A 12500-nucleotide genomic window follows, 5' to 3' on the forward strand; every position below is an offset into this window, starting at 1 on the left:
TTTGTTACATTGGGTTCCTCGTGTCTTACCATAGTGTTCGTTGTTTTATCCGCTTACTACGTAACGATATTTTACTCTGCCTGAGGTGTACCAGCAGTGCTTGATTTGACATCTTTCTCTAATTTTCTTTTCATTATTCAGTTGTAATTTTACTGTTTTAGTCGTGTAGCCGATACGTGGTAGTCCAATTGGTTGGCCCCGTAACTAATCACAGCTTTTGCATTCCTTTCAAATAAAAGCATAATTTATGCATCACTCGGTCTGTATCTGATTTACGAGTCAGTTAACCGTATCTCTTATTCATACCAATTTCCCATTTCCAGCTATTGTTGTATTGTTAAATAATCTTAAAGACGGATTTATCTCTGGAACTTGCTTTTTGTCTATATGTTCCCGAACAAGAAATACCGGCTCAATTTGAAGCCCCATACTCGTGCCTCTTTAAAAGCCGAGCAGTGTACGATTTTTGAAATTGAAGTATTTTACCGGTTGAGCGAAAAAAAGAATACGTCCAGCCCTCCCTCCTAGCTTCAGTAGGCGGATGAGTGCGCAAATTTCTCACTAATTGTTAAGAGAGGAACTGAAGATATCGTTGCTTCATTCGCACCAACTCGCTCGGGAAAAGGCGGCGATTTCATTATGATGCGTGCGTGGATAAGGCGTTATGTTGCGGTAGTCGTCGCTGCTGTTTCCATTCTGTTCTTCACACTGAAGATTTATTCTGTAATCCACGTACAACTGAGCGATAACAATAATGTCATCAGAGAAGCTGTAGATGCAGTCATCAAGCAGAACTTCGATTCTCTCAGAATCAAGTTTCAAGGTAATGTTTACATCAGATTCATCTGATTTTTCTGCTTTCTTTTTTGCCGAGGTAATGCTCGAAGTCTTAATTTGTCCCCGTTTCTAAACCAACAGATGACGTAGTCAAGGAAACCCTAAACCAGACCGAACGTAAGTTATAAAATAACCTTCACTTCCTTCAGTTAAAGGCGACCTTAAAACTTGTGAAGAATACGTCCACCCTGGTCAGAGTTTTTCTCTGTCCTTGTGTGGGCCCATTTCCATCAGTAGGGCTAACGCTCACATGGTTCACATGGGATAGAAATCTAGCACTTCACGTTACACTACACTCACTTCAGTTAATTCTGTTTAAAATATAAGTGCTACACGGCCAACGTTTGTATAAACGTAACCGTTCCTTGTACTTGTACATGTCAATTGCCGTGACTTTAACATCTTCAGTTCCCACGACCTGCTCTCGTCTAACCTTGTAGCTCAGTCGGTAGAGCGGCGGAGATCTAACCCGAAGGTCGTGGGTTCAATTCCCACCCTGGTCAGAGTTTTTCTCTGTCCTTGTGTGGGCCCAGTTCCATCAGTTGGGCTAACGCTCACGTGGTTCACATGGGATAGAAATCTAGCACTTCACGTTACAATACACTCACTTCAGTTAATTCTGTTTAAAATATAAGTGCTACACGGCCAACGTTTGTATAAACGTAACCTTTCCTTAAAACTTGTGAAACAGCTAATACAAGGTGGTGTGTGCCATTGGATAGAGATAAAATACCCGAACCTCAGTCGAAGTCATCACCAGCACCTTATGTAAATAGCTAATTTTTTGGATCCTTAGGTTTCCGTTTACGCTGTTAAGTTGTAACTTATTTCGAAACACATTTTGCGTATTGAGTGTAGTTTCATGGAGTCTCGAATCGAAGCAATTATGAAGGTCCCAAGTTTCTTGTGTCAGTCGAGGACTTTCTGCTATGGATAGCTATTAGCTACATATGTTTATATCTATGTTTCAGCTGTCATATTGAACTTCTCGTGTTATTAGATTTTCAAGTACATTTGTTTTTGTTTCAATTGTATTCATCAACGCGTTTATACCGCAAACCGACTGTAAACGAAAAGGGAAGAATACAAAGTTATAACGATTGGCTCACTCGCTGATAAACATGATTTTACTCTAAATAATAAGCTTTTTCATAGTTACAAAAAACGTTCGAGCGTAGGATTAAAAGCAAGCATATATTTAAAAAAAACAGATTTCTAATGCAAATTCTTGCAACTATTTACCATGACAAAAAAGAGAATATTTGCCTGCGAATAGAACTTTTATGTTTTTCCCTGCGGTTGATATTAGGCCATGTCCACAGGTATCCGGAATTTTTTTTTTCCGCAAATATTTTTTTGCGGTTGCGAAAATTTTCGCGTCCACACGCAGCGTATTCGAATCGTTTACAGCCGTCCACATGTATCCGATTGTATCCGGAAATTTTCTGATTTGCTCTAGTGCCCAGTTCTTTTGCCGGAGAGAATCCTGAAATGAGCATTCGCATAATTGCGATTTGGCGTCATTTCTTCCGCGCCATAGCAACTGCAAGGTGTAAACAGTCGAAGCTTGTAGTTTATCACCCAAAAAAATGTCGAAATCTTCAGAAAAAGTCAAGAAAAAGTATGCTGATTCATATAAATGGACCGATGATGAAGTTGAACTACTGCTGACGGGCACGAAAGTAAAAGTATTTGTTGTGTAAATTTATCACAGCTGCATTTATCTGAAAGCATGACATCAAACTAGAAATCAGAGCAATTAACAAAGAAGACACAACCTTGCTGTACGCCATGTTTGTTTAATGCTCGCCGTGAAGACTGGATCCAAGAGAATGACGTAAGCGTATTCGCAAATTTGCGGATACGACCGTCCACACGTATACGTATTCGTATCGGATAAAAAAATTTCCACTCTGGAGAGCGTTTTCAAAAATTTCCGGATACTGCCGGAAAATACGCTGGATACGTGTGGACGCAGGCCGTATTCGTAAAAAAAAAATTGCGTTTTCACAAATTTCCGGATACGTGTGGACGGGGCCTTAGAGCCGTTTATACGAGAGAAAATAAGCCGTGGCTTACTCTGGCCGCGGCGTACATAATACGCGAAAGGAACTATTTATACAAGTATAAACTCCCAGGTCAGGATATGCCGCGGCTTGAGAAAGCCGTGAACGTAGATTTTGTACCATTTATACGGGGTGTTCGCGTCTTATGTAAGCCGCGGCTTATTTTCTCTCGTTTAAACGGTTCTAATGTGAACCCTAACCGATAAAGTACTCATGCTTGTGCTTAGTCACGCGCGCAGTTTGTTACGCCACGACAATTATTGTCGTAATGCACAAGTAAAGGGAAAAATCTTGATTCTTGCCCTTGTGCCTATGCTTGCGCCAACCCCGTTTTCACGGCGAAATAAGCGCTCTTCTGCTTGCGTCTGTGCTTCCGCTCGTACTTGCACTGCTAGTGAAAACCAGGCGTAACTTTTTGTGACTATCGGCAGACCGTCCATTGTAACTAATGTCAATAAACAGTCGTTTTCGTTATGGCCAGGGATAGGGGCTGAGTCATTAGCAAGTGCGATACACCTTTGAGCAGCCCAAGAAAAACAAGTTGGCTTCCTGTAGTCTTCGGCGGTTTGATGAATTCAAGTTTTAATCGATATTCGTTAGCTTCTTTACGGTTTATAGATATAGATATAGACCAAAACAGGTTTTCATCTTCATTTCTGTGAACAATTGTGACAGGTTTATATTAAACCCGGCCGATTACGCTAGCTTCATATTTACCGATTACTGGTAATGTCTATTGCATTTTGCAAATGGCCTATTCCGAAATGTCAAAATTCAGGTTGAAATAAATATTATTTTGACACTGTGGAGATCGGAAAAAAGAGAGAGAAAATTGATTTCCACCTTGTCCCCGACCCTGCGTTTTGTCTGCTACATTAACCGTCATTGGCAGCTATGTAGTCCAAAGGTTTTTTCTCCACTGAAATGCAATTGGATTGGAATATATACTATTTTAGAACTTAAAAGTAATTATTGTCCGCCTCAGGGAATATGACAATATGAAGATGCATTAATAACAATAGCTTAATGCCTGCGCTCCTGGGGCGGCCTTTGTGCAAGGTAGATGTAATTGTTGTCACCGTCAAGAAATCGTAGGCAACCTACGCAAAGAAACAACCTGTCCATTTTCTTAAGACGTGAGTGTCAGGACAGGAAAGTGTGCTGAGAGGAAATTTGTTGAAATGTAGATTTATTCTTGACTTCGTCCTCGGTCGGTATACTTTTGTGTAGTTCAGTTCTTTGTTTCTTTCTGCGCAAATAAATGAACAGTGGAATGCACATTGATCTGACGAAGATGGAGTGATTACTCTTAGCTAAATCTTAACGGGTATTTATTTAGTTGGGACAATATCACGTGAAAAGTCAGATAATAGACCTTTTTGCAGATACGGCGGCCATTTTGATTTCTATTGTTTCGAATAGCTATTATGGGATGCCCAGGGGGCAAATACATATTAATTTGCCCCCTGAGCATCCCATAATGTCATAGAAATCAAAAAGGCCGCCGTATCTGCAAAAAGGTCTATTCACCCGTCACCATTTTATGTTCAGACGTTTTTCATGGATTGGAAGCCTAGGACAGGAGTTGATAGTCAGAATGCAAATTTTCAGCCGGATAATTGCTTGCCACGCAACGAAATTTTCAATAATGAAGGGCCGCAAAAAGAAGTGAGGTAGAACAAGCTAGAACAAAGAAGCAAAGAAAAGTGTTTACAGTGGTTTGTATACTCATTTGAGGTAAAGGGTAATATTTTCGCTTCACTTTTACGTTTCTTTTACCTTTACTGTTATACCACTGCAAAAAAAAAAAACAAAAAACAAAAAATAAGTGAGCAAAATTAAGAAAAGACGTTCTTAACTGACTCTCAGCCTGGGTATGTTCTTAGTATGTTTTTAAATACGTGTATTTGTGTAATCTCGTCCACAACGTTCTTATTAAAAAGGTTTGTATAAAAAAAGTATGATGCAAGCAGCTGAATCAGCAGAGGTCACATGTTTAACTGTTGCAAATAGTATACAACTTGCATTTCAACACTAACTGAGAGTAGATCTTGCTTCATTTTGCAGTAGCGTTTTGTACTTTGTAATTTGCGTGATAAAGGCAAATACAACATGGCGGCTATCGTGAATAAGGTCAATTGCAAACGCGTAATTACTTTCGACAGTCATTTGAAAACTGGGGCGTTTACCATTTGCTCGGAAAATCCGGTTGGAATGGAGCGCTCGTAATGGTACAGGATTTTTCTTGTGTGGCGTTTGGCCACGCTCGAGTCTCTCGTGGCTGGAAGAAAATCAAAAAGACAAATCAAAATGGCGGCTGCATCTGCAGTGTGGAAAGGCGGGAAAAGGGGTCGAGATGAACCGGGTCGAGTGGAAGTTTAAAAATGGTACAGGAATTTTCCGGTCATTTCGGTTGGAACGGGAAAGGAGGAATTCGTCTGAGGATTTCCACCTTTTTCGGAAACTTTCCGGTGGAATGAGCTGTACCATTTGAATTCCAACCGGAATTTTCGGTTTTTGTTGACAAATGGTAAACGCTCCTCCTCTACGGAGATTTTGCATCGAGTTTGCTATTGGACTGATATTTGCGTTTTGCCAAAACTTGAAGAAAGTTGTTCGCTTTTACCTCGTTTCTTGCCTGTACTCATAAAGCTCCAGATATCCAGCAACTTCTCAAAAGAGCAAAACAAGTGAGAATGTTTACCCTTCAATGACAAGCAGCAGCCTGCGGTTTGTCGTTTGTTTGCTTACTCGATGCTAAATCTCTCTTTTTCCAGTAGTCAATGAAAAATGGTGTATTGTCGAACTTTACCAGATCTCACATTTGCAGTGACAGAGTGAGGTCTGGGTACGAGATGGTCCTTTGACTTCCAGGAGTGATCATTACGTAAATTCTCTTTACAATTTCAATGAAATGTCAGTCAGACAGGTATTGAGAATGAAGACTATAATCAGCTTAAGAGGTGTAATCTTGATATAACACCAAATTCTCATAACTACCCAATAAAGAACTCTATGGTACTACTTGGGAGAATGAATGACTCGATCGTGGGAATGAAAGGGAAGTGGCAAAAGCGCTGACCCGATTATTTTTAAAAATTTAGAACTTTTATCGAGAGCTCATGATGAACAGGACCTTACCACTCTCATATTTTTCTTAGAGTTATCCTTATTTCACAGCGTCTACATTTACATATATGTAACTCCCTTACGAAGTCAGGCCGTGCCTGACGAAATGTTGGTAAATCAAAAAATATATATCCTCACAGCCGTACAACCAGCCTTGCAGTATTATTTTATATTTAGAACAGCATTCTCGCCCAAGTGGTATCCCTGTGGAAAGTTTGATCCCTTTTCGTTTCCAAGTCTCCATCAATGGCACAGCTTCCCAACTTCCAATGTATCGTTAGTTTGGTCTTCAACGAACAAACAATGAAAGAGAATTTTTCTTCGTTTCAGATCCGAAAGCAGAGGCAGAATTAAACAGAGGGGAAGGTTTGAAAGGGCAACCCGATCTGAACCAAGAGGCAGATGTAAAAAGAGGTTAGGTATTCTTTATTTTGCATATATTTGTCCTGTCTCTATCCCAATATTGAAAGGCCAGATGAGATGGTCGGGCGAAAGCCAACTTTTGTCCATCACGTCCAATGGGTAACACCGCAGACACGAAATAACGGCTCAATATTTTTTTTTCACGGTGTCGAAGAGAAAAGGTGTGTCAAAATTTTCTACATTGAAACAAGTCCTGGGCCCCGTAAACATTATATTGATCCCACTCTTGCAATCAAGGCACGATACGGACAAGGTGATATTGAAAATGCTGGAAAACAACGTGGTGCTGTTATGACCCGTTACAAGTCATTATGGAGATGGGTAATCAATTGTATTCAACGCTGTCACAATGTACAGGAGTGTATTTCATGCAGAGTCACCAGTAATGATTGCTATGTCTGAGAAAAATAACAAGCTCAAAATTAATATTGTAGTGAAATATATACAGGTAATCTCCATGATGGTGGTTCTATAATTGAGGGATTTCAACACAGTATGCCTTTAGAGAGGGCTTTTGAATCACTCTGGTCTTCACTACGATTGCTGTACTGCATTATGCAATACACTTTCAATATTCCTTTCAATATTCAGTACTTTCTTCTCGGTTGACTGATCAGAACACGATAGCCTTGTGTTAATGAGGCAAAAAAGTTGTAAACAAAGGTAAATGACGTCATGACTGCAATGTTGACATTTAACTACCACCTCGTTTCCACATCCTTTCCTCGTCCAACAAGCCCTGAGAACCAGTTTGACAAAAACATAGCCTCGGTTTGCTAATGTATCTTCAGTAAGTCCCAGGTGTTCATGTTGTTTCTTTATTAAACAGTTGAAAAGGACCATCGGGAGGACGCGTTGTGTCCAGCCGTTGAAATCCTGAAAAGCCCAAAGGTGGTAAAGCTCGGACAATATCCAACAACAAAGCGTAAGTACTTCTACTTCAGGAGCAAGGGTAGCACAGTTGGTTAGTGCGCGGCCTTGGTGCTAGAGGTTCCCAGTTCGATCCCCGATCTCACATCCTTGTTTCGACTTCTTTCTTTTCAGTGTAGCCTAAGTAGCTTTAAATACCCTTAAAACGGAGCACTGATGGAAAAGAGGGGGGGGGGGGGGTAAAATGAGCGCACCGTCGGCTTCCTGGGAGAATACTCTCTAGAGAGTAAAGGAACTTCCGACGTTAAATAAGGTGTACCTTTACCTTTACTTTTTGAAGTAAACTGCATAGCAAGGATGCTTTTCGCGTGATCGCAGAAACTGACTTGTGCCTTTCATTCGCTCGGTCGAGGGACAATAGACCAAATCGGCTAACTCAATGTTGTACCCAATTCATATCTCCCGAGGTTAACATTCTTTGTGTATTATGATGTAGCAGTGACATTTAAATGGAATGGTAGCGCCTAGAGCGAATAGTTTTATTCCCAAAGGATTTGAATTGGGTATAACATTGAGTTAGCTGACACGTCTATTACTTACTAGGGCAAAGTTTAGCAGATACCACAGCTATTTACAACCTCGTATTTCATTGCACCTGCTGCAGCGCTATCTTGTTTTCGTTGTATACTTTCTTTCGCCCATTGTTTTCAGAACCAATCACGTGAGCCGTTTCTATGGCTGCGTTCTGACCCACGTTTAGAGGAGGCAATGGCAGCATTTGTTTGCCACAGATAAATCATCGTCACAACTAAGTGAAGTACGATCGTCCGGGTGAGTGCAGTCCTGAGAAGAACTGTTTTGGGTGACATTGACTGACGTTTCGACAACTTGAGCGGAGGTCATCTCCAGAGTCAAGTGATTTGAGTTAGCCGTATAATACTCTGGGCGTTGATGTGACTAGTCAACGAATTCGTGATGTTATTGGTCGACTGTTAGTTAAGCGTTGATGCCATTGGCTTCGAACACGAATCACTGTTTACTGTATTCGCAGCCATGGCGTAACTGACAGTTGACCAATCACATCAATGATCAGAGTATTTATAGCGGACAAGGCGTGCGAGAAAATGGTTTTGGTCACCGTACGACCGTCCATCACTCCATGTATGACAATGTGACCAGTATCACGTGACCATATCGTGGGCTCAAGTTTAGAGCTCATCGAGGTCAGCTGTTTTTTTTAGTTGATAGTTGACCAGGTACTGGGTTTTTGATTGGATCGTAGGCTCAAGGCAGGTTAACTTGTTATAAGAATAAATAACCCAGGAGTTCCGATTTATAGGCTCAACTAAATCTACATATTACTATCCACTGACGTTATTCAGATCAACTCCGAAGAAGACTTTCACTCAGGTTCTCGAAACGTCAGCCAAAACAGTCCTCAGGACTTCACTCGCCCACCGGACAATCGTACTTCACTAAGTCATAATGTGAGCAAAAGAAAAATATTTGAATAGAAAAACAAAAACCTGATTGTTTTTTTATTATTTTCTAAAGGATATCTTTCGATTGGGATTGCGTCAGTTGAAAGGCCTTCGGGAGCTAATTATCTAGTACAAACCACCCAGAGTTTGATCGACAACATGAACGATGAAGATAAACATAACACCCTCATTGTCATATTTTTGGCCGATATCGACGAACCACCAAAATCCAGGGCAATAACGGAAATCTCAAACATATTTGACAAGTATATTAACCAAGGACTTTTAACGGTAATCGAAGCACCGTTAGAGTTCTATCCACCACTTACGAACATCAAACGGAAATATGGCGACTCCGACCGCAGAAGAACTTGGCGTTCGAAAGAAAATGTCGATGCCTCATTCGTCATGTGTTTCTGCAAAGATTTATCAGGTTATTACGTTCACCTTGAAGACGACGTCATTTCATCGCCAAGCTTTGTGCCTAAATTGCAGGACTTCATTAGTGGCCAAAACAAAAAGGGTTGGTTGATTCTTGATGTTACAGTGCAAGGAAGCAAAGCGAAAGTTTATCACAACCAAGACCTCGCAAACATCGCTTCCTACTTCTATCTCATGTATGATGAAATGCCCATCGATTGGTTGATGGGACATTGGCGTGATATTAAGTCCGAAAATCGCAAAGATGAGATACTAACCCCTCCGGCGTCGCTTTTTCAACACATTGGTGACACATCTTCCCTCAAAGAAAACGGACAGTCGGGCCGACGACAGAGAGAACCATTTTTTGATCAATATGATCAGAAATTTAGAGGATTGAATCCTCCAGCAACAGTAACGACATCAATGTCATCTCATGAAGGGAAGGCAGAAGATGCTTATAAAAAAGGTAGTGGGTTTTTCTGGGCGCTGCATCCTCAAGAGAAGGACTTTCTCTTGGTTACATTTCAAATGCCAACTGTTGTCCAAAGAGTAACTGTAGATACAGGAAGCTATTATGCAAAAGATGACTTGTTGCACAATGGCGTCCTGCAAGGTAGCTACCAGGGCGATACTCCATCCCAAAAGAACGATTTGTGTAATGCTTTTAAGGATTTGAAATCATTCAGCGGTGGAAAAGTAGACATTTCGCTAAAATCATCCAACAAGGTCGCTTGTTTAAAAATCCTGATTACGCAGCGTCAAGATACATTTGTTTTCTTTCGTGAAATCAATGTCTGGTAGAACTGATGAGCAATTAGATAACAGAGCAACTGATATAGATTTTGTATTCAGTATCTGAAGGGCATCTGGCTGTGGATTTTCATGCTGTACGAGGCTAAAAATCTTGAACTTGTTCCCGTCTTGGAAAGACATGGTGTGGCCTCGTTTAAGAGTTTCCGCCTGCGATGGGTTCGCCTGTTTGAGAAGAACCTTGCAAGAGAAAAAAAGACCAAAATAAGCACACAACTATCTGGTAGTTCTAATGTGAAAACAGGTGTGTTTTCAAGTGGTCTGTGGGCATAAACTTGACCATGCAACAGCGTAAAAATTCGGTTAGGGTTGCTAAACAAACAAGAATAAACTATTCTTACGTTCCATGATCTTAAATAAAATTACATTCCAAGCTTTCCATACTCATCACTTCGTGATTCAAGCGATATCGGGTTTTAGCGTAAAATTTATCGTGGAATTCACTCGTTAGGCAATGAATTTTTCTGCAGAAGAAAGCAAAGAAAATGATTTAATTATTAAAGCAGCAACCGGAAACATCAAAACGCGGACAATTCGAAACTTTTTATTTTCACTAACCCGACAGGCAGTAAGAATAAATAACCAGGGAGCTCCGCTTTTAGGCTTAGCTAAATCTAAATATTAGATTGGAGATTATTAAGGGAGTTTTTTTCGTGTTGAGACTTATCGCAAAATCTTTTGAGGGAAATATATCTTATGTTTTATTAAGAATTACTGAACAATTACTCGCCTAAGGCGGTGAGGTGAATATATCGGTGAATAACCGAAATTCAGAGAGCCCGAGGCGAATAATTGTTTTAGAGATGAAATGATACATGAAATGGATCATATATGAACTGCGGATATGAAATCAAGTGAAGCTGTGATCTTCGCAGTTATGAACGCAATTTTTGCAATTGCGTAAAGAAGCCTGAAATATTCAGGACTTCAACGGGGTTTGAACCCGTGAGCTCGTGATACTGATTCATTCCTCACGGGACCATTAGAACCCACAAATGACCAGCTCCCAACGTCAGTGGCTTCATAGCGCAGTTGCCGGTTAGAGCGTCGCCGGTATCACGAGCTCACGGGTTCAAACCCCGTTGAAGTCCTGAATTTTTTAGGCTTCTTGCGTTCATAACTGCGAAAATCACTGGTTTAGTATAATTACGTAGGTGATAATTTGAAAAAGATGCATTTTCTGTAAAACAAGTAATTTATTCGTCTGTGTTCTATATACAAGGCTAAAAGTTTAAAAAATTAAAATATTCAAACCAAACGTTTTCGGCTGTTTGCCATCATCAGGGTTAAAAAGAGGCGAAGCCGAATGGGCTATTGACCCGTGGCCCTTGAGGGCGAAGGGTCTAATTGTTTTAGTATCACTCAACTAGTCGGACAGAAAAGGCAATAATAAAGTTAGCAAATGCAAGTTGAAGAAATATTTTATTTGGAAATAAAATGAAAGAAAGCGTCACGCTTTTCGCTACTCGAGGACTATTAGTAATAGTCCTCTAGTAGCGTAGCAAATCAAAATGCAGGATTTGCATTAGTCCACTAGTTGGGTGATACTAATTGGAGATATTGCAAACAGAGGCAGGAGGGCTCTTCCTTCTCTTTTTTCAGCAACTGTACTGGTTAACTGGAATTGGCGCCCCACATGACATCGTAGTTACCCTCCATAGAGGCCCTGTTAGAGGGGGTGCCCATGTCCTCCGTCTGAATTTCACAGCTAGCTATGTCGCAATTTCGGAACATTCTTGTGTCGCCTGTCGGAATTTCATTAATAAATTTTAGCTCGTTGCCCCTCTGACAATCCCCATTCGCTGGAACGACGCCAACGGAACATGCGGCCTCTATCGTTAGTACTTTTAAGCTCAGGGTTTTGAGACCTTTTTTAATGTTTAATACCTATGCAGACTACTTGGAATAGTTGTTGAAGTCAATGAAATTCCATCTAGTAAACTATACAAGTGAATAAAGGCCTAATCTAGCAAAGCAATCGAGCTATAATAGCGGTTCTACAATTCTGGTAGTGCAAGAGTCTAATGTTTCTTCCGAGTTCAACTCTGATTTAGTTGTCAGAGTGTGCTTTTCTGTAACTATAACAACCCAGGAGGAAGGACATTATCGACCAGTCATTATCCGCAAGGCATGCGTTTACAAAAGGTCTGTGAAAAATCATAGTTAGGGTTAGGGTTATGAAACTCGGCGGCAAACTTCAAAGGGTTAAACAATAGCGCGGCCTCTGATGTTGAACAGACCCGTCACGTGTCTCTGACCGTGCTCAAGTTCGGCACTCCGACGAATCGCTTATGACTCTGATAGTGATGTATTTCATAACTCGCTTACGATTTGGAATACCGAGATGAACGCGATCAATAGAGAAAAAAGTATCTCTCTGACAGACTGATGGAGTGCGCACGTGGGTCATGCAGGGAGAACATGATACGCAAAGCGGAAAAGTCCTCAAAGGCACTGAATA

The 12500-nt window shown here is 40.8% G+C and overlaps 2 protein-coding genes across 2 annotated transcripts in view; both read left to right on the forward strand.

The window, feature by feature from the left end:
* Window positions 1–255, forward strand: part of LOC137981110 (cation channel sperm-associated auxiliary subunit epsilon-like) — a 14232-nt gene extending 13977 nt beyond the window's left edge. The window contains exon 14 of the mRNA XM_068828458.1: window positions 1–255. This exon is cut by the window's left edge and continues 73 nt beyond it. Coding sequence (XP_068684559.1) covers window positions 1–84 — 84 coding nt within the window. The 3' untranslated portion in view covers window positions 85–255.
* A 94-nt stretch (window positions 256–349) lies between these two features.
* Window positions 350–11310, forward strand: LOC137980122 (alpha-1,3-mannosyl-glycoprotein 4-beta-N-acetylglucosaminyltransferase C-like). The gene is made up of 5 exons (XM_068827483.1): window positions 350–823; window positions 919–954; window positions 6363–6446; window positions 7285–7380; window positions 8880–11310. The coding sequence occupies exons 1-5, from the start codon at window positions 640–642 to the stop codon at window positions 10028–10030; spliced, it is 1551 nt and encodes a 516-aa protein (XP_068683584.1). The 5' UTR covers window positions 350–639; the 3' UTR covers window positions 10031–11310.
* Window positions 11311–12500: the final 1190 nt, after the last annotated feature.

Source organism: Montipora foliosa, chromosome 12, assembly GCF_036669935.1.
Source record: "Montipora foliosa isolate CH-2021 chromosome 12, ASM3666993v2, whole genome shotgun sequence".
In the NCBI taxonomy this organism is placed as follows: Eukaryota; Metazoa; Cnidaria; class Anthozoa; order Scleractinia; family Acroporidae; genus Montipora; species Montipora foliosa.